Source organism: Lepidochelys kempii, chromosome 18 (assembly GCF_965140285.1).
Source record: "Lepidochelys kempii isolate rLepKem1 chromosome 18, rLepKem1.hap1, whole genome shotgun sequence".
NCBI lineage: Eukaryota > Metazoa > Chordata > Testudines > Cheloniidae > Lepidochelys > Lepidochelys kempii.
Window position 1 is genome coordinate 8,244,455 of NC_136397.1, and position 24,969 is coordinate 8,269,423.

At 53.0% G+C, this 24,969-nt stretch overlaps 1 protein-coding gene across 9 annotated transcripts in view; it reads left to right on the forward strand.

The window, feature by feature from the left end:
- The window catches only part of ARHGEF10L (Rho guanine nucleotide exchange factor 10 like), a 191,160-nt gene that overhangs the window by 125,209 nt on the left and 40,982 nt on the right, over positions 1 to 24,969 (forward strand). For all 9 annotated transcript variants that reach the window (XM_073316338.2, XM_073316328.2, XM_073316329.2 and 6 more), the window contains 7 exons: positions 1,338 to 1,453; positions 2,060 to 2,187; positions 3,429 to 3,529; positions 15,943 to 16,064; positions 22,239 to 22,325; positions 23,115 to 23,347; positions 24,489 to 24,640. In XM_073316338.2, the coding sequence (XP_073172439.1) occupies positions 1,338 to 1,453; positions 2,060 to 2,187; positions 3,429 to 3,529; positions 15,943 to 16,064; positions 22,239 to 22,325; positions 23,115 to 23,347; positions 24,489 to 24,640 (939 nt within the window). The remainder of the gene's footprint in view (positions 1 to 1,337; positions 1,454 to 2,059; positions 2,188 to 3,428; positions 3,530 to 15,942; positions 16,065 to 22,238; positions 22,326 to 23,114; positions 23,348 to 24,488; positions 24,641 to 24,969) is intronic.

Consider the following 24,969-nt stretch of genomic DNA (forward strand, 5'->3'; position numbering starts at 1 on the left):
TGCAGCTCCAGTGGCAGAGCCCTGTTTTTAGTGCAAAAGGTTCAAGTGGGCGAGGTGGGAGGAGAGGAGGGAAGGGATAGGAGGGGGAGTGAGGGGATCTGCCGAGACTCGGTGGTGCAGCAGTTCCTATCTGATCCCTGGCCCAATCCTGGGCCCCACAGTGGCTGCTCCAGCCCCTCCGGGTCCCATCCTCGCGTTGGCCCCCAGGTGTGCGCCAGCCATATTTCCGTTGTGGGATCGTCAGTGCACACCGCCTCCCGGTTCCGCCCCCTGGCCCCAGGTTCACTCCAGTGGTGGCGGTGGGTGATTAGGGCGTTGCTGTGCAAGCTGGGTCATTCTGGGAATTTGACTGGGAAGCGCCATGGTGTTGCGGTAGAGCGTGGTGCCTTCTTCTTCATACCATTGACCCAAAAGGAGGGGTTCCCCAGCCCTTCCCTTCCCTCCCACCCCATTGCTTCGGGATCCCACACCCCGGGTGGCAGCACCCCATCAATGCTCAGCTGCTCTCTTCAGTGAGCGAACTGAGCAGCGTCCACTCTAGCCAGCACCCCCTGTGGGATGGAAGGGGAAGAATCGAGTCTTTCCTGAACCAAGAGACCTGGCCCCTGCCTCGGTGCTCGTTAGACTCAGAGCTTGGCCGAGCCCGCGACTCCTCGGTCACGTGAGGGCTAACACCGGAATGACTCCAGGCCCGTTGCTGGCTGGGCCTCTGCAGCGATGTTTTTCTGATGGCTTAACGAAACGTTGCCCGTGCCTTTTTGTTTTGGTTTGCTGGCTAGAGGGGACTTCCTCTGTGGGGAGCATTGAAACGGAAGATGTAGAAACTTCTGCAAGCAGTAAACACGTTTTGGAAGTTGCTTGTGTCCCCTGAGAGCAAGGGGCCAGAAATCGGAGCCCTTTGCTACTTGGGTTCCTGGACACCTCATTGTTCCTTCTGCCCTTAAAATACGGGGTGTCTGAAAGGCAGCCCCGCACTTAGGACTATGCTGCCCTGTGAGGTTGGCTGTGAAGAAGACACAGAGTGGTGATGGCAAAAGGGCTCCATGGAATCCCCGCTCAGAGCACGAGTGCATTTTGGCACTTGGGAAAGCCGGGGCTGGGTAGCACTGGCAGGGTCTGCGCAAGTTTTCCCCGTGCGGCCGTGCTAACGTACTCCAGTCCTGAATTCTAGTGCCCACTGCTCTTCTGTTCCGGGACAGTCTGTACGATGGGCAAATGCAAACTTACTTCCCCTTGTGAACCGAGTTGGGATTTGAAGCCATGTCTTCCAAAGTGGAAGGTCAGCTGACAAACCCACCAAGCCTCTCTGCCTGCTAATGCATTGCTTTCCTCCCAAGATAAGGTGTACCTGGGCCCTCCACGGCTCTTCCAGGAGCTCCAAGATTTGCAGAAGGATCTGGCTGTGGTGGAGCAGATAACCCTTCTCATCAGCACCCTCCATGGCACCTACCAGGTAATGGCCAGGCAGTTCCCCTTCAGTCAGTGTCAGCTCTGTCTCTCCAAGCAGATTCCTGCCAGCAGGTGTCTGGTCAGTTGGGAATGGGATTTACGAAAGAAATGGAGCTATTTCCCCTGTGGTCAGCGAACCACAAGCTGGTTTGTGACTTGGACATAACTAGCCAGGACCAAGGCTGGGGGAAGCCAAGTTAGTGGTCCAAACGACAAAGAACATAACCTTGGAGCAGGGCAGAAAATGGCACTGAATGAGGTTTCTGCCACTGTCTTACTTCTAAAGCAACCATCCCTCCTCACTACGTACCCCTCCCAAGCCCCTACACCAACGTTGCTATGCTGGCTCTTTAGCTGGGGAGGCAGGCAGATCCTTGCTCTGTGGATGTCCTGTGGATGGCCATTGGCTTCCCCAGGAACCTCCAGACATACCAACTTCCTGATGGACTTGGTTCGTGGGTGCCCATGCTAGTCCAGAGCCCTGCTCTTTGCTGTTCCTGGGTGGGCCTTCGGGTGCAATTTGATGGTAACTCATGGGCTCCTGCCTGGCCCTCTCTGCCACGCTCTGATACCTGCATCTTAGGGGTTTCCTTTTCTCTCTTGCTTCCAGAATCTGAACATGACTGTGGCCCAGGATTGGTGCCTGGCCCTGCAGAGGATGATGAGAGTGAAGGAGGAGGAGATCCACTCGGCCAACAAGTGCCGCCTCCGTCTCCTGCTTCCAGGGAAGACAGACAAGTAAGTCTGCTCTTAGATCCCACGGGCAGGACATTTCCTGCTGCATCCCTCTGAGCATGGAGACGGAATCGGAGGGCAAAGGCCTATTGGGCCGTTCTAACCGGTCTCCTGGTAGGCCCATGCAGAATTGTATGCTACAGCATGTTCCGATGCTTTGATCAGTCCAGGTGTACGTGTCTCAGGTAACGGAAGCCTATGCCAGCGTGTAATAAGGTCTCACTTATACCTAGTGCCCTGTACACATCTGTTGCCAGGGCAGCTCGAGTCTTGTCTTGTCCCAGCCTGGCCGGACGTACCAGAACAAACAACTGGTTCAATGCCAGGTGCTTTGGAGGAAAGTGTAAACCCCCTCCCAGCCCCCAGTTAATTTGGGGTGAGGTGGAAGGAGGAATGTCCTCCTCAACGGACCACCCCACCCTGGGATTATGCCCTGATTTTGGGGAGACACTAAGAAGATTCATGGTGGATCCTGAGCTGGTGGAAATCCGCATACTGTGGTGCTGCACTGCTTTACACTGGCTGAGGATCTGGCCCAATATGCTTCTGATGAACCTTGGCTCCTTTTTCCTCCCTCCCCTTGTGGATCCTCTTATATCTAGTCCGGAGAGAAGGGCGGCTGGCTGAGACAAATGCAGCAATTACTGGTCCCCTCCTCCATTCTCGCTGAGATGCAGTTCCTCAGTCTAACATCTCAGGCTCTGCCAGGTCAGGGCATAGCCTGTAAAGCCTCTCCAGGCCCTGTGCTTTGCCGGGCATGGGGGTCATGGCCCAAGAACTAGCAGCTGCCTCAGCAGGTCAGTGCCGGGGCAGGAACCGCTCTGTGCACCCCCAGGCAGCCCCTGGCTGTGACTCCTGGGACAGCTGCAGGCCATGTCTGGTGATATACAATGTAAGTGACTCTAATTGCTGCAAAGATGAGTCCTATGACCGTAGTAAACTGAAACCACAACAGGATGATCTCCCTGTCTCAATAATGTCGTATGTAAACTCCTGGCCTGCCCGCCGCATGGTCAGTGCATTTCCAGCCCTACCCTTTTCTCTATGGCCCCCGTGTGCCCTATTAAACAGCTACTGCCTGTCTGTGCAGGGGTGGTTGCACTTCTGTGGTGGGTGAAGTGCCCTTTGGCACAGAAGTTAGCTACGCAAGGGCTGGGGTGGTACTAGGCACCTGGGTCCATTAATGCCTTTCAGTCAGATCAGAATGGAGCTAAATTCTAGCCTCCATCGTCCTCCTGCTGCAGGTCTGGCCGCCCCATCAGCTTCATGGTGGTCTTCATCACCCCAAACCCACTGAGCAAGATCTCCTGGGTGAACCGCCTGCACTTGGCGAAGATAGGACTGCGTGAGTAATCCTGTTTGCATGGGCAGGGCATCCCTCTGAATGCAAATTAAGGGGTGGGGCAGGGAGGGCCTGTCGATGTCTGTGTTCCCTTTGATAGGTCAGGAAAAATAAGTATCAGAGCTCCTTGCCCAGCACGTGACATTATGGGAATGTGCCAAGCGCAGGCTGAAACTTGGGAGCGTTGAAGCCCTATCAGAGCTGCAAAGAAGCGCTTGACTAGGAAAGGTCTTTAGCTCCTCAGTGTTACCCAGGAGTCTCCAGAGCAGAACGCTGGATGCCCATTATCCAAGTCAAAGAGGGATTTAGCGATGGGCCAAATCAATCCTGCGCGTTGCTCCATTAAGATCAAGGGATTCGGTTCTCCACTGCCGGGTGGACTCACCCAGGGTGAAAGGCTCCCATGCTGATTTGCTCGTGGTTCACTCTCGCTTTGCACTGGTGCAAATGACTGTGCAAACTGCAGGGCAGTGGAGCACCATGGTCAAGGTGGGCTTGGTTCATGAAGTCCGGCTTGGTTTGTGCACATCAGATGTAGGGCTTGAAAGAGGTCTCTCTTATCGGGGTGACTTCCCGTTGCCTTTGATGCCTTGGAAGCTTATTCCTTCATCATTCTTACTGCTTCATCGGGGATTAATTAAAAGGCAACACTCTGATTTTCTTGCCTGCAGATCTTTGGTTCTGGTGCACAGCACGCAGTCGAATACCAGGGCGATTTCATCAGGGATGTTTGTATTAATGGAAGCTGTGCGGTCTTTCATCATGGGGGCCCCCCCTTGGTGAATAGTGGTTAAGACCCAAGTGTTAGCAACTGTTGCAGTCTCTCTCTGCTGCAGGAGGCACTGGGCTGACTGAGAGGTGGCAGTGATGGTGGAGAACTACCTGGGAGGTGGTTTGCTGAATTCTCTCCCGCCCCCCCGCACACCCCTGCCGGCAGTGTCAGAAATGAGAGAGGGATGCGATGGTGCAGTTTTCTCTGACTCATGCCTCTCTGCTTTTATAAGCTTCCCCCCCCCGTCTTCCCGGGTGTTTTAGTGCTGGGTGTTGTGCAAGTGCCTGTCAGAAACCAGAAAGCAGGTTTGGGTAGCCAGAAAACATCATAAAATTACAAATCTAGAATGCACAAAACTTCCATTCAAGCACGTCAGCAAGAAGTGGAAGGTTGGACATATGACCAGGGAAGAGTATAAAAATATTGCTCGGAATGAAATCAGGAGGGCCAAATCGCACCTGGAGCTGCAGCTAGCGAGAGATGTCAAGAGTAACAAGAAGGGTTTCTTCAGGTATGGTGGCAACAAGAAGAAAGCCAAGGAAAGTGTGGGCCCCTTAATAAATGAGGGAGGCAACCTAGTGACAGAGGATGTGGAAAAAGCTAATGTACTCAATGCTTTTTTTGCCTCTGTTTTCACTAACAAGGTCAGCCCCCAGACTGCTGCACTGGGCATCACAACATGGGGAATAGATGGCCAGCCCTCTGTGGAGAAAGAGGTGGTTAGGGACTATTTAGAAAAGCTGGACGTGCACAAGTCCATGGGGCCGGACGAGTTGCATCCGAGAGTGCTGAAGGAATTGGCGGCTGTGATTGCAGAGCCATTGGCCATTATCTTTGAAAACTCATGGTGAACGGGGGAAGTCCCGGATGACTGGAAAAAGGCTAATATAATGCCAATCTTTAAAAAAGGGAAGGAGGATCCTGGGAACTACAGGCCAGTCAGCCTCACTTCAGTCCCCGGAAAAATCATGGAGCAGGTCCTCAAAGAATCAATCCTGAAGCACTTACATGAGAGGAAAGTGATCAGGAACAGTCAGCATGGATTCACCAAGGGAAGGTCATGCCTGACTAATCTAATCGCCTTCTATGATGAGATTACTGGTTCTGTAGATGAAGGGAAAGCAGTGGATGTATTGTATCTTGACTTTAGCAAAGCTTTTGACACAGTCTCCCACAGTATTCTTGCCAGCAAGTTAAAGAAGTATGGGCTGGATGAATGCACTATAAGGTGGGTAGAAAGTTAGGCTAGATTGTCGGGCTCAACGGGTAGTGATCAATGGCTCCATGTCTAGTTGGCAGCCGGTGTCAAGTGGAGTGCCCCAGGGGTCGGTCCTGGGGCCGGTTTTGTTCAATATCTTCATAAATGATCTGGAGGATGGTGTGGATTGCACTCTCAGCAAATTTGCGGATGATACTAAACTGGGAGGAGTGGTAGATACGCTGGAGGGCAGGGATAGGATACGGAGGGACCTAGACAAATTGGAGGATTGGGCCAAAAGAAATCTGATGAGGTTCAATAAGGATAAGTGCAGGGTCCTGCACTTAGGACGGAAGAACCCAATGCACAGCTACAGACTAGGGACCGAATGGCTAGGCAGCAGTTCTGCGGAAAAGGACCTAGGGGTGACAGTGGACGAGAAGCTGGATATGGGTCAGCAGTGTGCCCTTGTTGCCAAGAAGGCCAATGGCATTTTGGGATGTATAAGTAGGGGCATAGCGAGCAGATCGAGGGACGTGATCGTCCCCCTCTATTCGACATTGGTGAGGCCTCATCTGGAGTACTGTGTCCAGTTTTGGGCCCCACACTACAAGAAGGATGTGGATAAATTGGAAAGAGTCCAGCGAAGGGCAACAAAAATGATTAGGGGTCTGGAACACATGACTTATGAGGAGAGGCTGAGGGAACTGGGATTGTTTAGTCTGCGGAAGAGAAGAATGAGGGGGGATTTGATAGCTGCTTTCAACTACCTGAGAGGTGGTTCCAGAGAGGATGGTTCTAGACTGTTCTCAGTGGTGGAAGAGGACAGGACAAGGAGTAATGGTCTCAAGTTGCAGTAGGGGAGGTTTAGGTTGGATATTAGGAAAATCTTTTTCACTAGTAGGGTGGTGAAACACTGGAATGCATTGCCTAGGGAGGTGGTGGAATCTCCTTCCTTAAAAGTTTTTAAGGTCAGGCTTGACAAAGCCCTGCCTGGGATGATTTAATTGGGGATGGGTCCTGCTTTTGAGCAGGGGGTTGGACTAGATGATCTACTGAGGTCCCTTCCAACCCTGATATTCTATGATTCTATGATTCCATAGAGGAACTGCTTAAGTCAGGGTGCCGGTTCTGATTTCAGTCCGGGGGAGGCATCTTGCAGCAGCAGCCCCGAGGGTGCTTAGGCCCCTGGAAGCTAAGGATAAAATGTAAAAAACATCAGTCTATTTTGGGAGTATTTGTGGGTTTCATGTAGGTTTCCTACAACAAAATTACTAACACAGCACAAACAGGCAACAGCTGATGGAGGGGAAGGCCCAGGATTCTTCAGGGAAACCAGTAACAAGTTCCCAATGTCCATTTCCATCTGGACAAACTGTTGAAAGTTTTAGTTGTTTTTGGCAACCTTTCTGGTGAAACTTACCCAATGTACAGAAAATGTACCGTCCTGCATAGTAGCCTGGTGTATCCTCTCAGTCAGTCAGAGTTTTATATACGCCAGCCTCTCACGAGGCAGGCTGGTTTTTTCATCAGTTCGTTGAGGCCTTGATTCAGGAAAGCACCTGAGCACACGTTTGACTTTCAGCTTGTGTTTGAGATCTGTTGACCGTGCTCAGGTTAAAGCATGTGCTTAAGTACCTATCCCAAATCGGGATGCAGCGTGTTCCCAATTGGAAGAGGGTCAAAGCAGGGGCCGGTGACTTTTCTTCTCTTCCCCAGGGCTTAGGAAAGACTCCAAAACCAACCTTTTAAACTACAGACTGGGCCAATCGCATCCCAGCCTATACCTTCTTCAAACTGAGGCTCAGGGGGAAACTGGGTAACTGCCATTTTAGAATTACAGCTTGTGAGTGGTGGTAGTGAGGGAAAAGAGAGTTTGCGGTTGAGGTGACTCCAAGATATCTGCCCTCAGGGTGCAGAGTGAAGGGGAAGGATAGTTAAGGATATAAAACAAGGAATATTTTTTCCCGGGGAAGGGCTTGTCTTTGAAGCACTAAATAGCATTAAGCTTTCTCTGCTCACCAACTTGTTTAGGTAAGGAGAGAACAGAAACACCAGGCGTTAAGCTGACAGAGTGCCCCATCCCCTGTTTGGAAATGATGTCCATGGCTGATGCTAGCAGTGTGATGGCTAAAGCTAATTAGCAAGTCAAAAAAACACTGCACCAATTCCCTTTATGCACCTCACCCAGGGAACCATTCCTCTGCGCACATAGCCCCTTGGCACCATCCCTCTTGGCCTTCTGGCACATACAGGAATACCATCCCTCTGCATGCACACAACCCCACACCCCATGGCACCATCCCTCTGCATGTACATGCCCCCTCCAAGTTCCCCGAGCACCATCCCTTCCCCTCCCCCAGTAACCCCTGGGGTACCATCCATCTGCACGCCAACAGGCGCACTCCCCCCTGCCCCAGCCCTCAGGCCATCACCCCTCTCTGCACACATGCACCCTGGGGCACTATCCCTCTGTCCATCCCCATTGGGTTTGGTGGGCTGCCACACAATGGCCACGCTGATGCTTAAAGTGCGTTTCCTGCAGTTCAGTGCTTGCATGTTAGTGCGGCCACCCCAGGCAGGCAGGTTATGCAGAGAGGTTGCAGGCCCTGTCCCCCAGCACGTTCCAAGACACCTGGCTCTGCCTGGCATGAGGGGCTCTTCTTGGGGCTACCCCTGCTCTGTTCTCCTGCCTGGTATGACGCGCAGAGAGGGGACGGAGCACTACTGCCCACCCCTATTTAAATGGCACCCCTGGCTTAAGTGTAACTAAATCAGAGTTCAAGTAACCAAGCCCACAGATGTCCCCTGAAGGCAGCACGTTCCGGGAGATGGAACAGTCTCAGCAGTGTCATACGGCAGGCCTCAGTCAGGCCTTCTCCCTGAGTCTCTAAAACCAGAATTGGTGGGGGGAATTCTTGACTGCTTTGAGCTACTTAATTAGATTTACTTACCAGGGCATGTGGGGGTGTGTGTGTGGGGAGAATGTCCATCTGGCCTCTGATCGGAGGTCTTAGGAGCAGGAACAATTATGGATCGTGCCTCAGGGAGGTTGGCATATCTCCTCTATGGGGCATCTTTCCCTGTGCTGTCTGGAGCAGAGGAGGGGAGAGCGGAGACTCTCTAGGCCTCTTCCATGGCTGGCATCCACATGAAAGCGAGCCTGGCTATGTTTGAGAGAACCGTGAGGGAGGAACCCAGCCCCTACAGCTCAACGTTGAGCATTCACTCTCTGCAGGGAAGAAAACCAGCCAGGGGCTCAAATGAAATTACAGCTCTTAGGAGACCCTTGCAGTGTGTGTCATGGCTAGGCACTTTGAGTGCCTCACCCCTCTTTCCCTGGCACCTGCTCTGTCCCCCTTGCTCCTTTCTATAGCAAGGACCCCATTTTACTCCTCTTCGGGTGGGATCTCAGCCAGCCAGACCCGCCTTTTATTTTTCCATCTCTCTCAAAGGCTGAGCGGTAGCTTTGGACACCACCTTGTGGCCTGTGTTTACAGGGGAGGGTCAAACGAGAAGATCACAATGGCCTATGAAGCAGGTGGAATTGGATACCGTTGAAAACAGGAGATTGCTCTAGAAGATGGACCCCAGCCTGGTGCAATGTGGCAAATCCTGTGTTCCTAACTGAATCCAAGTAGAAGGAGCTGAACTGACTGCAGGTTTCATCTTAGGTGGCTGCAGGCCACGCTTTGGGCTTCAGAGCATTGAGCCAGTGGCATGGCTGCATCTGCCTGTTCCTTCCCAGGCTGCACCTGGCTTTCTCACTGACCTTCAGGGCAAGGCACGTTTGTGTGCAGCATTTGATTGAGGCTCTTTGTTTTGCATTTAATTTTCTCTGATTAAAGCGCCTAGCAGCCGCAACCATGGAAAGCCCTGGAAATCCATGAAATAAATAACTCCAGCTATTACTGCCTGGGGGCTTTCTTGAGTTGTGTTAGCTCTGAATGCTGAGGAAATGGGCCAGCACTTGGAGACTGCCTGGTTCTTATTGCCATGCTGCAGGATTCTGCTGTTTGTCCCTTCTCCAAACTTCCTTGTTCGGACAACACGGCCTGGAACGGATCTGTGTGCATGCAACCTTAATGCCTCCCGAGCCCACGGGTAATAGGTACTGCTGGAGTCTTGCAGCATGTTGGACAGAGACTTCCTAGTGGGGCCACCTTCCGGCCAACCTTGAGAATCCTGACTATGGAACAGTTGCCCACCAGCCCTTCTCCTTACTGAGTTGTATTTCTGACCTCCTAGCACTGTGTGGTGCCATCCTTGGAAAGGCCCTGGTGTGAGGTCTGTTCTGCAGGTGACTCCGTGCAAAGAAGAAGAGGATGAGATAAAAAAGGTGTCTGGCTTTCCAAAGAGCTCAGGGTCGATTTGCAAGAGCTCAGCATCCGCCATCGAGACCGGATTTTTCACAGAGCGCCGCGCTTAGCAGCTACCATCACAAACAGTGCTGAGTGCCGATGAAAATCCGGACTCTTGTTTTAGTACCTAAATAGAAGCTGAGTTCTTCTGAAAGTTCATGAACTTAGGGGACCCAGGATGGAAGCCTGTGGCTTGGAACCTGGCCATTTTGCAGAGGGCAGCAAAGGTGCCTTAGCTATGGCATGTATGTACATGTAGGTATGACGTGCCCATATGCAAGGTGACCCCGTATGTAGACACCTCAAGTCAGATAGCTTTAACTGCCGAAAAGGCCACAAGGTTTAACCAGAGGGAGATGACACGCTCTGCCTAAAGACAGGTTTCAGAGTAGCAGCCGTGTTAGTCTGTATTCGCAAAAAGAAAAGAAGGACTTGTGGCACCTTAGAGACTAACCAATTTATTTGAGCATAAGCTTTCGTGAGTTACAGCTCACTTCATCGGATGCATACTGTGGAAAATACAGTGAGGAGATTTATATACACACAGAACATGAAAAAATGGGTGTTATACACACTGTAAGGAGAGTGATCACTTAAGATGAGCTATTACCAGCAGGAGAACGGGGCGGAGGGGAGAAAAACCTTTTGCATTGATAATCAAGGTGGGCCATTGCCAGCAGTTAACAGGAACGTCTGAGAAGCGGGGGCGGGGGGGTGGGGGTGGGAATAAACATGGGGAAATAGTTTTACTTTGTATAATGACACATCCACTCCCAGGCTCTATTCAAGCCTAAGTTAATTGTATCCAGTTTGCAAATTAATTCCAATTCAGCAGTCTCTCGTTGGAGTCTGTTTTTGAAGTCTTTTTGTTGTAATATTGTGACCTTTAGGTCTGTAATCAAGTGACCAGAGAGATTGAAGTGTTCTCCGAGTGGTTTATGAATGTTATAATTCTTGGCATCTGATTTCTGTCCATTTATTCTTTTACGTAGAGACTGTCCAGTTTGACCAATGTACATGGCAGAGGGGCATTGCTGGCACATGATGGCATAGATCACATTGGTAGATGTGCAGGTGAACGAGCCTCTGACAGTGTGGCTGATGTGATTAGGCCCTAAGATGTCTGCCTAAAGAGACGTCTGGTCTGAACAACGCGGCGATGTTGGGATCAGGGTGTTGGTCCAGTGTCTGTGATCAGGACTAGAACTGCCTGGACTGCTTTTCATTAAAAAGTGCCGGGGGTGTGAAACCACGGTGCAGATGCAGAAACTGCTGATCTTCCACATAATCTTAGAAAAAATCTGTGCCATGCCCCGTCGGACTCAGGCTATAACTTATGTCACTGGCAGCAGAAAGATCCCATTGCAACGGCCAAGATTTTTAACATTGACTAGTGGTGTGGGGTACCTCGTCTGAGACGCTTTAGAGGGCCTTGAACCTCAGAGGGTGGGTGCTTGGCAATTGGGCCCCTTTTAAGGGGTCTTAATTTGGGAGCCCCAGAACCGAGGCACCCAAATTCACCAGTCGCTTTTGGAAAGCCACGCCTGATCTCTGCTTTGTCACATCTAAGGTAGAGCGTGCCGCAAAGGGCGGCTTCATATCTTCCCGTGTTTTGTAAATGGAGCACATCCCCTCTGGAAGTTTATCGCAAGCGTCTGTGTAACCCCACAATGTCATTGGTGGAATTGCTTTTCAGAGCACGGTTTCCCTTTTGATCTCTTCATTAAACGGGGGAAAGAAAGCAGGCAGATAATTCTGGGCGGCCGCAGTTCCCCTGCACTCTCAGGTCCCCCGGCAGCAGAGAGTTCCCTGGTGACACTTGCGTCCCTTCTTATCTTTGTTTCTATTCAACTCCACCAGCCACTGAAGCAAAAAAAAAAAGTTTAATGGAAGAAAAATTCATTTGAAATCTTATTTGAATGCCTGGATTCCCCCAGGCTGGAAGGAGTTTTGATTCTCTTGTTTTTAATAGTTTGTTTTTTATCTGGGATGCCTGCGGGGAAATCCTGTAACCACCAGTTAGGAATAAAAACGCATTAAAGCTGCATGTGAAGAAATGTTTTGTTGTTTCTTTTCCCTTTTTTTTTTTGCTGTCACTACTCGGGCCTGGCTCTCTCTGCTCCGTGCTGCAGTCGAGAGCTCAGTGCGTGAGAAAAGGTGAATAAGCAGAAAGAACCGCTCTTAGTCCTTGGAAATGCCAGCCCCTGACATTTCCTTGTGGCTAATGCTGGTTCCACCCCTGTTAGGTTCTTCGGGAGCAGACAAGCCGTATGCATTTTAAACACTTTTTTGACCAAATCTGCTCTTCATCCTAAAGCTCAAAGCCAATGGTTCTCAACCTTTGTGATACCAGGGACTGGCTTGCTGCCTTCCTAAAGTGTCAGGGAGGTCTTGGGGACCAGAGCCGGACCCGACGTTGAGAAACACTGGTCTAAGCCGCCTAGTCAATGGAGAGGTGCTCATCACAGCTGATACAGGGTATGTCTGTGTCTACACAGCAAAAGCCTTGAATCCAGTGAGCGCGGGTACTACATAGCAGTGACTACACCACAGTTAGCAAGATGAGGGTGTACCCGGGGTCCGCTCCGGGCTTGCACTATCCATCCTGCACTGTGTTCGCTGCTAGCCACATTCAGATTAGCACAGGTAGGCCTAGCCCCTGCACATCTTTTGCTGTGTAGAGGTACCTATAGAGGGAACCTTTCCCCTGTCGTGTCTGTCTCAAGGGGTTTGTGCTGACACCCAGCTCTGTCCTATAGGATGGCCAGCTGCATTCAGTAGGTGGGTGATAGCATAATCCTTGATCAGCCGGGTGGAGTAGTAGGCGTCCTGCTCCCGACACCCATGTGGGATTTGGATAACTGGGCGTAACGGGATGGAATTGAGCAAAGGAAAACTCCAGCTGGAATGCTGGGCCTTCTGGCTGCTTTCCCCCCTATTTTTGGCGTCGGTTAGAAATGACCGGGCAAAGCCCAGGAAGCCGTTCTGCACCAACAGGTTTATCAGCCTGGTGGGGCTTCCCACGCGCGGGATCAGAGACTGCAAAGACCTGCGGGGTGGCGGGGGGACCCCACTCCGCCGAGTCTGGGGTTAGTCCCTATGGTACACTGGAGCGTGGTGTCCAATCTGTATCCCATTGGATACCTCCCTAGACTCTGAACAGCTTCTCTTTGCCTGGCTGAGTTCTGCGAGGGCTGAATCTCGGATGCTTTTCTGGTTACACCCAGTCACTGCCAGGGGCTAGTGTGGCTACTCAGAGATTCAAGCAGTGCCTGCATGTTAACCCTTTCGTGACCAGAGCAGGGAAGTTCTTAGCGTATCATAGAATCTCAGGGTTGGAAGGGACCTCAGGAGGTCATCTAGTCCAACCCCCTGCTCAAAGCAGGACCAATCCCCAATTTTTGCCTCAGATCCCTAAATGGCCCCCTCAAGGATTGAACTCACAACCCTGGGTTTAGCAGGCCAATGCTCACCACTGAGCTATCCCTCCCCCCCCCCCCATACCGTAAAAGAATGTCATCTTCTGTGGGAGGGGAGGTATATGGCGCTCAGCTAAGGTTTAAGTGGCACAATTATCTTAAGTGGCACAATGATCTTTCTCCCATCAGTTACTCTATCATGCTTTATTGATCTGGGATATAAATTAAGCTGCAAGAAATCAAGCCTCACTGACAGGTGCTCCTAAACCAGGAGCTTTAGCTGCTGGGCAGGATCCAGTTCCAAGTGAGGCTTCTGCATACATGTTCAATGTAGCCTGATAATAAGGTCCAGAAGCTGTCTCCAGGAAGGAGCAGAGAGCGACTATGAACCACGTGCTGGGGAAGGAGCGCAGAAAGCTCAGTCTGATGGAGTATCTCTGCTGGCTCGAACAGAGTTGTATTGGGGTCAGCCATATGCAAGAGAGACCAGTGGGGCCAGAGACCTCTTGTTCAGGTATTGCGGCGATCACAGCAGGCACAAGAAGTTTGGAGGCTTTTCTATCTGGTCATGTTATAAAGGAGGCTGGGCCTGATTCATGGCATGGTAATGCAAAGAAGTGGAGGGGTGGAGTTATGCGAAATAATTTAAGAAGGCTCAGAGTTGGGGAGCAAGAGGGGGTCAAACTCCAAACTGGGGAAAACTAAGCTAAACCTAGGGGAAGCTGTTCTGGCAGTGCAACGGATTCAGCTGAAGGACAGATACCCAAGGGAAACGCTAGGGGGAATCCCCATCATGTGGCACATTTGAAAACTAGGCTAGGCAAACCCTAAGCAGTGTGCCATAGGGCATTGCCCTCTTAGTCAGGGAAGGGGCAGGCTGGTGCTTTGTCCCTTCTCTGGATTCCTACGCTGCGGTGAGACACCCGCAGCTGGCTTGTGCCAGCTGACTCCTACTTGTGGGGCTCGGGCTAAGGGGCTGTTTAACTGCATGGAGATGCTCTGGCGTGGGTTGGAGCCCAAGCTCTAGAGCCCTCCCACTTTGCAGGGTCCTAGAGCCCAGGCCCGATGTCTCCACTGCAATTAAACAGCCCTTTCACCTGAGCACTGGGAGCCCGAGTCAGCTGGCATAGGCATGCCGAGCTAGCTTTGATCTAGCGAGAGTGGCTAAAAATAGCAGTGTCGATGTGGTGGCCTGGACCCCAGTGCTGGCTAGCACTCAGTGTGCACACAGATTTGTGGTGGGGGTTGTGCAGCCCAAGCTGAAGTCCGTGTCACCCCGTCTTCACTGCTGTTTAGCCAGGCTAGCTAGCTTAACGCTCGCTCGGGTATCCTACCTGAGCTGCAGTTACGCCTCTGGTTGCAGTGTGGACCTACCCCAAGCCTCCATCCCCTGTGCATTAAAGGTGAGATGAAGGTGTCTGGTCTTCTGACCACAGCTGGAAAGGGAAGGATCCATTCTGGGAGCAATAGGGTGGTGCTCTTCAGAGAACGTCCTGGGAGCCGTTCAGATGAAATGAGCCCATTGGGTCGGCTGAGGGGCTCTTGTTGACTTTCCTCCTTGTGTTGGAGGAGGAGTGTTGCTGGCAGAAGTTTCTCTAGTTGTAGAAGTTCCTCTGTCTTGTCCATCAGAGACTAGTCTCCTGCAGCAATTTGGGCAGCTAAGGTGCAGAGGGGTTCGGAGCGGTTTGGGTGCAGCTACTACCCATGGTTGGCTGGGCAAGCCAGTGTTCCAGGCCAGGGCGTCTGGGCTAGGTGCGTACGTGAGAAATGATGTCTAGAAAGTGACTAAATAAGATACATGACGTGGGCAGTCACCATGCAAGGAGCTGCTGGACTCAAGGATGGGACTCTCCTTGGAGCCCTGCATTCCCCACCTAGTTTTGAGCCACGTATGGGGATCTTGCAAATATGATCTGTCCCCACCCCGGCTCCCTGCTAAAACAATAGCTGGGTGGGGACAGAAGAGGCTGTTTGGAGAAAAGTAGGAAATAAAAGTAGGGAAGCCATGTCGTGAGAAATGTGTGATGTTAGCTCATGGCTTCTAGTGTGTCCTCGGCTATAAATGATGCTGGGCCAGCACCCTTGAAAGTTGGAGCACTGGATGGTAATATCGCGGCTGCTGATCTCTACTCCTGTCTGTAAATGGGCTGTCCTATTGGTTAATCACTGGACTGGGACTTCGGAGATCTGGGTTCTCGTCCCAGATCTTCTACTTGGGCACATCACTCAGTCGTCTGAGCCTTAGTTCCACGTCAGTGAAATCGGGCTGATGCTAGCACAGGGGCACTGTAAGGATAAATACATTGTTCGCGAGGTCGTCTTGTGCAATAGTGCTGGAGGCCACATAACTACTTCAGCGGGATCTGCACTCCCCCAACTGGAGGGCAGGGAGCACTTTAGAACCCAGCTCCCAGTGGTGTGACTTGGGGCCCGCTTCTAGTTTCTTGCTGGATGGGGACATTTTTTCTCGAAGAAGCAGGGCTTGAAACCTCTCTTTTCCTGGTGCGATGGGCAAAGACCCCTTCTGGAGCTTACAGACAGCTGGGGCTCTGATCCCCTCGGCTCTGCGTGTTTGGAGGGATTCGGGGAGCGCTGGGCGGGAGGGAATGGTCTATATGAAGACCTGCAAAGCTGTTAACTTCCCCTGCCTGCTCCGCTTGCCACAGGGGAGGAGAACCAGCCTGGATGGATGTGTCCTGACGAAGACAAGAAAAGCAAAGCTCCCTTCTGGTGTCCCATCCTGGCATGCCACATACCTGCCTTCTCCTCCAACGCCCTCGACCTGCAGGTAAGAACCCAGCATCTTCTCTTCTCTTCTCTTCTCTTCTCTTCTCTTCTCTTCTCTTCTCTTCTCTTCTCTTCTCTTCTCTTCTCTTCTCTTCTCTTCTCTTCTCCCTCAGCCTGCTTAGAATGCCAAGGAGAGCAGATGTGGGGTGGGCTGTTAGACTGCCTTTCTGGGGCCTCTCTTTGCCACTTGTAAGGGATGTGGGGACAGGTGCCCCGGTCAGTGCTGCTAAGTAGGAGACTGGGGGTTTTCATGTCACTTTGGGAGATGCTCACAGGAGGTGGTGAAGGAGGGTTTCTTGGTCTCAGAGGATTGGACGCCTCTACTGTGGGACTGGTCCCTGGTGGTAGAATCGGGGCGAGTCCTTGTGTGGCTTTTGTGGCTAGACGCTATTAAAAGGGAGGATAGTGGCTCAGGGATGTGAGGGGAGTCTCCGGAACTGGACTGCAGACACTGCTCCATTGATGCTGGCACACCTGTCACAGGTAAGCCTGCCCTAGGTATTGTGGTCAGCTTGCTCAGATCACGGGCGGTGGTTGGCTTATAGTGCAGAAGTCCCTAGGAACCCCAGTTGTGGGCCAGGGGCCCCACTGTGCTAGGGCTGTACGAACACAAAACAAAAAGCCAGTCGCTGCCCCGGAGAGCTGGCAGTCTAAGTAAATGGTACAACCTTGTCATGGTGTGACACAAGCCTGGCGACCTCCCAAGTTAGGAACGCATGGATAGCGACGGTCCCCCTGTGAGTTAAGACTCGGGGGTATGGCCCTGGACTGGCCGTCAGAGATCCTGGCTCTGTCACTAACTCACTGAATGACTCTGAGCAAGAGACTTAATCTCTCTGTGCTCCATTCCCAGCGTGGGGATACCAGCACTTAATTTCTGCTCCATTGCTCTGGTCTTTTTCCACTGTGATCTCCTCGGGGCAAGGACAGTCTGTCTGTAGATGGATGGACAGCACCTAGCGGCATGGGACCCCCATCTCAGTTGGGGCCTCTCGGCACTACCAAGATAACAGGCAGCCACGTTTGCCTATCCATGGGGATACCGTAGCAGGATGCTACAAATGACCCACGTTAAGTGGGTGGATGCAGCGTTTCAGGAAACAAGCCAGCGCACTCGAAAGCTCCCGTTAGTTCTTGCGCACAGAAACCAATGTGGTGCAGGGATTAAGGACAGGCTGAGCCACGACTGCAGCTCTTGCTTGGTGACCTGCTTTCTTTCGGGGTTGTCCTGGGAGCTCAAGGTGTAATCGGCCGGCCTGTCCTTGCAGCATGCTGCTTTCCCGACAACAAAACTGGTTTGGTCTTGGCTGCCTCGCCACACTCTTTACAACACCCTGCCTCTGCTTCGCTCCTGACTGCTGTGTGGGGTGGGAGGGCTTGAAGGTTCGCTCTGCTCCTCGCACCTGCAAAACCCTGCTGACCTGCTCAAGCAGCCACTCAAAATACCCATGTGGGGGTCCTGATCCGCCTGCCTTGCTCCTGGAGTTGAACTGCTGCAGGGCTGCTTGGGGGGAGGGGAAGGCACTGATAAGCAGGGCGATTTTTTTTTTCCCGTGGGTGCTCCAGCCCCCAAGAACCTGTGGAGTCAGTCCCTTGGAGCCTCAGATGAAGGGCGTGAATCAGGCAAGGTCATGGGGAGATGGGAAGGGGTGGACTCTCCTTTCCACCGTCTAACAGGGAACAAAATGTATTGTGTGCCCCAAGCCCTCTGCAGGTTCAGTGCATCGACACATGCATGTGCTATGGAGAGGGTATGGGAGGCTGGTGGCTTAGGGGGATGGCAGCCAATTAACCCTCCCAGTAGCCTTCTGATGTAGGAGAGTCACATCCTCATGGGGAAACTGAGGCAATGCCAAGGATAGAACCCAGGAGTTCTGTCTCCTCGTCTCTATCCACTGGACAGTGCTGTCTCTTGGTGCACCATAGCTAACAGGTGTTAGCAGGCGCCCGCCTGTCTCCTCTTGCTTCTGTTTCAAGAGACGCAGCCTGTACCAGCCCCGCAGCCTCTCTCCTCCCATCCCAGCTTCCCTGTTGCCATTCATGACAGAAGTCACCCAATCAGCGCTCCATCAGCGGGATGAATTAGGGCTCCCCAGCGCTGGGGTTTTCATCCAATTACCGACAGTAACAGATGTGATGTTGTCGAGCCGCCGGCTCCCTTCCCCCTCCCCCAGCCGGCTCCGGTGGGAGCCTTCGTCAGCGGAGGAATACATTCCTTCTGGAGCCCTCGCTGCGGTGCCGGCTAATTAGACCAAATGGCGGGCTGTCTCTCTCGGGGGGGAGCAGGGCTGTGTGTGTTTTGCAGGCGCGGTGCTTTCTTATCAGCCCTGCCATAGATTCTGCTCTGTGCAGTTTTTTTAAAATGCTAACAAGGGCACTAGCTGGAAGAGGACAACGCTCCTCTTCTTCTGTCTTTAATCTACAAAGTTCCTTTGCCATGGTAATATCCTTCCCTCCTGTCCCTGTGGAGTCTGTGTCGCTTTTGTGATGTCCTCTGACTTCAAACACTTGCCCGAATCGCACGGGTCCCAGGAGCTGAGGACCTTCCAGTCTCTTTCTGCGGAGCCTTAAACTTTCCAGATCCCTCACCAAATTCAGACTAAGCCCTCCGGTTCTCCCCCTCCACCTTGCTCTGCCAGCGGCGAATCATCACTCAGATCTGCACCAGCTCCTTCCCTAAGTGGATCGTAGTCGGTGCCAATTGGGAGGTGGCCTCGGTCCCTTCTGGGAAAAAATCCAGTCTGGTCTTTGCTTGGCACTGTGCGCAATGGTGCTGAGACAAGTCCCCGGCTCCATGGATGTGCTTGGAATGTGGAGGCGGGGAGGGTGTGCCTGGGGGGCTCTCTGTACCCACTCACTCCCCTGTGGGGCTACAGGAGGAAATGGAGAGAATCCCAGCTGGCAGTGCCCAAATCCTTGCTGGGTTTCTCTGCCATGGAAGGCGCCAAAGGGTTGTAGTTTGCTTCAGTATCCCCCATCCTCAAAGGGCAAAAAGCTTGTACCCCAGCATTGGTTGCACTGCAGCAAGCTTCCTGCAAGGGTTCCCATGCTGGACCAGTGCCGATCCCAGGGAATCTGTGCCAGGACTGTGCGTGCCTGGATACCTATCAAATCCCTGCGCCGAGGGATTCATTAGGGTGGCGATCATCGGCAAAGGCCTTGACTTCTCCACCCTTTGCCACCTGTTTTATTCCCTCCCATCCCTCACTCTCCTGGCATCTCCTTTCGCCACCTGATCCATGGCCCTTACAGCCCCCTCCCCGCTCCGTCTATGAGAGCAACTTCTCCAGCCCATTCCTAGCAGATGGGCTGGGCCTTTGAATGAATAAATGACGTCAGTCAATTAAAACAAAACAAAGCTAGAAAAGCCCCCATGAGAGACTAACTGGGGTGCTCATTAAAGGGCCACATGCCATCAGAAAAGGCTGTAGTCATGGGAGATGGGGTGTCCGGAGGGAGGTGCCCTCATCCGTGTGCCCTTGAAGAGCAGCGGGGTTGCCAACCTCCAGGATTGAAAGATGGTCACGTGTTAAAACCTCCAGGAATACGTCCAACCAAAATTGGCAAGCCTAAACAGCAGTTCCTTGTCTGGAGCTCTGAGCAAAAGCTTGATGGATGTGCCAAGTAGCTGGCTTTGCCAAGACCATCCATCAGTCTCCGATGCATTGGCTGGAGCAATCTGTTGTGGGCCTCCAGCCCCCTTTACCTATCCTGCTGCATGTCGTCCGTGTCCAGTTCTTGGCTTCTTAGGCCCTTTGTGGAAGCTTGGGAATATGTGAGCCCTGTCCTAGCAACTGGAGCCATGTTGTGATGGCTGCCCAAATTCATCCATGTGCCCACTGGAAACAGCAAGGGGGAGGAGGGGGAGGTATAGTTCAGTGTCTCGGGATGGGCCAGCTGAGGGGCAAATCTTGCCTGCATGCCCCACGGTTTCACTCTAGAAATCTTCCTATGTGCTTCACCTGGGGAAGGGCAGGTGGCCTGCCCATTACCGCCCTCCCTCGAAGGTTTGCTGTGTTCTGGGCTCATAGGAGCCGTGCTGGCAGAGGCTCCTGTGGAGATCCACCCAACCAGCAACTCCCTCAACTGCATCCCTCGCCAGCCCCCACCACCGACTCTTTGGGCTGGGCTGCCCTCCGCCATCCTTGCAGGCCCTGCGGTGCTGCCATAACCTGCCCTTGCCAGCATCGTGTATGGGGACCCTATGCACCAGTCCCTGCCTCCAGGCACTGGGGGGAATTGATCCCTGCAAGTGATGGATGCTTTGACTTTGCCCAAACCGCAGCACATTTAGGGTCAGGGCAACAGAAATGATTAGGGGACTGGAGCACATGACTTACGAGAAGAGGCTGAGGAAACTGGGATTGTTTAGCCTGCAGAAGAGAAGAATGAGGGGGGATTTGATAGCTGCTTTCAGCTACCTGAAAGGGGGTTCCAAAGAGGATGGATCTAGACTGTTCTCAGTGGTAGCAGATGACAGAACGAGGAGTAATGGTCTCAAGTTGCAGTGGGGGAGGTTTAGGTTGGATATTAGGAAAAACTTTTTCCCTAGGAGGGTGGTGAAGCATTGGAATGTGTTGTCTAGGGAGGTGGTGGAATCTCCTTCCTTAGAGGTTTTTAAGACCCGGCTTACAAAGCCCTGGCTGGGATGATTTAGTCGGGGATCGGTCCTGCTTGGAGCAGGGGGTGGGACTAGATACCTCCTGAGGTCCCTCCCAGCCCTGAGACTCTATGATCCTATGTCTGAGCACTCCCCTGAGTGTGCCCTCACCTGCTGCGTTTTGCTGCCAGAAACAGGGGCTTGCTGCACTTAGAGCCGTAGATGTTAGCACAGCTATGGGAGAGCGAGCTGGGGCTTTCTTCTGACTTACATATCATCAGCTCTGGGCTTCTCTCTGTGCGGTTAAGAGGGAGAAAAGATGCATCTCTCTGTCTGCATGCGTGCTTATAGATCCCAGGTGGACTGTGGGGCAGAGGAAGTAGGAAAAGTCCCATGTTTGCCTTAGTAAATGGAGTCCGTTTGCTCTGATAGTTGCGGAGGGAATCAAGATGTAAGAAAGAATTTGGGTCTCTAGCTCCCCACTCGCTCCGAGAACGATTGTGGGTTTTGCAAAGGCAAAACCGCCTAGTGGTCAGAGCAGGGAACCGGGAGCCAAACAAAACTTGTCTGGTTTGTGCCACGGGAGTTCATCTGAAACTCTGCCTCTGAGGCTGATCTATCTGCATTTGCCTACCCCCGCCCAAGATATCGATCTGTGGTTTGAAAGCGCTCCAGAGCTCAGCTGTAACTTGGTTCCATAATGGAACCTTCAGACAGGACGCCTGGCTCCATTCCTGGCTTGGCCGCGAGCCCGCTGCCTGACCTTGAGCGGATCGCTTTGGGTGAGACTTAAAGAAAGCCCACCTGATTGATCCTGACCTGTGATCCCGAGTCGCATAGGTGCTGCTGAAAAACCTACCCTGGGCCTGCCTGTGAGTCTGTTGCCCCGTCTGTTAATAAGGCTACTTACCTGCCTCACAGGGGAGCGAACACACTCCTTTCCAAAAGGCTGTGATCTTAACACGCGGTGGCATCCGATTCCACACTGAAGCTGGGTTGCTAGGATCCAGGTCAGGTTTTGAGATCGTGCGTGAGGGCTGTGTGCCGGAGAATGGTTGTTCTCTGTCTTCCTTCCACTTCCCCAATGCAACTTCTGTTGAATTGAGATCTCTGTAAATATCCCATGCTCCTGTCGAGAAGCTGGAAAACCAGACTTCAAAACAGTGTCTCTAAAAATGGCTCTTCAAAGTCCCACGCGGCCAGAGCAGGATGGGAAGAATCGAGCATTTGATGTCTCTGCGGGCCAGTGAAATGTCCAGGCTTGTGTGCAAACCATAGATTGCTTTGCCAGGAGGCTCGGGGGAGTAGGGTTGCTGGCGGATCGCAGGGCCAGAGGGCCATCTTCTCTACCTTGATGGCTCATAATTATGCAGCCGCGCCGCTCTGGTTTGGGAAGCATCTGATCAAATTCCACCTCTCAGCATGTTGGGGTGCAGATGGGCAGTGGAGGGGCCAGTGGGGGGAGAGCATTTCAAATCCGATGGTTGGCTCTTGCATTTATCTTCTTGCTCATATGATGATTCCCAGCAAAGCGCTGTCCAGGCCTCAACTGATGAAGTCATGTCTCTCTTCCAGCTTGGAGCTGTGGTGCACAATCCTGTCCAGTCCTCGCTGCTGGGCTTCTCTGCCGTGAGCACCTCCCTCCCGCAGGGGTATCTGTGGGTGAGTACGGGCTGAGCTGGCCTGCGTGGGGAACGGTTCCTGAAAGCCGAAGGCTAGAGCATCCCGCTAATCCCAGTCTGGGCTTGCCCTCGAGGGCCCAAATTAGCTCAGGCTTGAGATGCTCAGATATCCCGGTGATGGGCAGGAGTGCGAAGAGGAGAGATGCTTTGTAAAGGATTCAACCAAGTTGGTTTCCTGGTCAATCCAGGCTAGCATGCTACTGGTGCTGTTGGCGAGTGTCAGATGGGAAGGAGATTGGCAGCAAGGGGGTGGGCAGCCAAGTGTCAGAGCCCCAGTTATGCTTGGGCCTGAGGTTTTGGTTCCTTGCATGGAAATCCGATGTTCAAGCAGGGCAGTGCGTAAACTACCCAAAGTAATTGCAGTAATTAACTCCTGGATGCTGCCTAGTGGGTCTGTGGCATGGGGTAGAGGCCCCCCCCCCCGCTCCACCCTCCGAGGCTCCTTTAGGGAGATCCTGTGCACCTTCTAGAGCTTGCAGACCAGGAGGGGCCGTTCTGATTAGCCTGACGTCCACAGCCCCTGGCCAGAGAGCCTGACCCAGCGTGTCCTGCATCAGGCCCAGTAACCTCCGAAACCTGGGAGGAGCTGCCATGGGCATAGTCCAAGTAGCTTGTCCATCCCAGTCTCCACCCTATGGCAAAGCCGGGGCTGAAAATGGGGCACTATATTGTTAGCAGTGGTGAGGAAGGGGTCGGGGGTGGCGGAATATTCCAGCCTGCAAGGGCTGAAGTTAAAAGCCCCTCTGGGTGGCTTCCTGCATCCCCACAGGTTGGAGGAGGCCAGGAAGGCGCAGGAGGCCAGGTGGAGATCTTCTCGCTCAACCGCTCGGTGCCCCGCACGGTGAAGTCCTTCCCGGTGGCCTCCCAGGTGCTCTGCATGGAATACATTCCTGAGAAGAGCAAGGAGGAGCAAGAGGAGGGGAAAGCGGAGGATTTGAGAGCTGCAGCTGACCAGCCCTCCGCTCCACATCCCACCATCTGTCTGGGGCTGCAGGATGGCAGGTGAGGTTTGGGCAGGGGGCACCATCTCCCGAGAGTGGGGGCTCGGCTTCGCTAGCACTATGCTCTAGCAGCGCTGTTGGCTGTCCAGCTGGCTGGCTCTTCCGTTGTTCCCCGTCTTTGGCCTTCCTCCTCCTCTGCACCCCAGTAGAATTCTGAGGACAGCCACTGTCTCCCCCCGCAAATCTCAAGTCTTACGTCCCTCTCACCCGCCTCCACTCCTGGAGCAATGGGCAGGGCTGGGCGTTGAGCTTCTCCACCCCTAAGGGGGTCACTGATTTTTAAGGCTGCTCTTTTCCAAATTCTTCCGGCCCCCTCCAGCCTGGACAGTGGAAGGCAGAGACCAGGCCCTGGACAGGATCTGCAAATCAGTTCAGGTAGAACCTCCCCACCCCCCATCTATCCCCCATAGCCCTCCCTGCACCTCCTGGTCTTGTCTCCACTTGATGCCAGAGGGATTCAGACTATTCTGCCCAAGCAGGTAAAAATAGTCTCCATTAGGAGCCGGTGGTTGTGAGCTTTGGGCCTTTGCAGCAGCAGGACATCTGCCACCAGCCAGGAGCCTGCAAGGACCAAGCTCTGGGCACCCACGATTTTCCCAGGCTTCGCTTCGTCTGTCTGTGGAAATCCTGGCAGCATGTGTGTTGATTTGCCCACTGCTGTCACTTAGCTCCGTTACTACAGGCAACTGCCAACTGATGAACCTAACCTGATCACACCCACTTGTCCCTAGGGTGGAGCCCTGAGTTTGACATTGCAGACACCAGCCATGCACGTCATCAGTCCAAGAGCTCCACGTTCAGACAGAGCTGTGGGAGCCGTAGCTTCCTCCCTGGCTGGGATGTCTCCCTCCTGGGCTCCATCCCAGAGGGAATACATGTTCTGGGTTAAATCATATGCATGGAGGAGCTGGGTCGTACCTTTCTCTGTCTGGGAGCAAATGAGTGGAGCAGAAACGCTGAGAAATCAGCCTGGGGTGGCATGTTCAGAACCTGCCTTGTGCAGGTGGATTGGCTGGACCTGCTCCCGCTAACCGCTCTGTGCACGGGACTCCCGGTGCAGTCGGTGGCTGGCAGGACTGGACTTTGCACAGGTGCTCACCATTGTTACTCTTGCCTTTCCCACTCCTTCTCCCTCTCTCCAGCATCCTGGTGTACGGCAGCGTCGACACGGGGACCCAGTGCTTGCTGACCTGCAGCCCTGGGCAGCAGCCTGTCCTCTGCCTGAAGCATAGCCCCGAGTACCTGTTTGCCGGACTGCAGAACGGCACCGTAGTTGCTTACGCCAGAAACAATGGTGAGTGTGGGAGTGGCGCACGGGGAGGCGGGCGCTTTGCTTTTGACGTGTCCTCCCCAGGGATCTGGAATGAAGCTGGGGAGACAGGAATGGTTTCCCAGCAGCAGGTCCGGTATCTTCGTCTTGCCGTTGCCCTGGCTGCAGTAGGGCCGGTAGCTAACCCTTTGCACTGGAGCATTGCCCGTAGATCCATGCCTGGAGCACGGGTGTAACATGCCCAGTGCTACCTGGGAGGGGTGGAATTGGATTTTCTTAACAGCTGCCATGCCCAGACTCTGGCCAGTGGCCTGCAGAGTAACACGGCATGTCAGAAGGGAAGGATGGGTCAG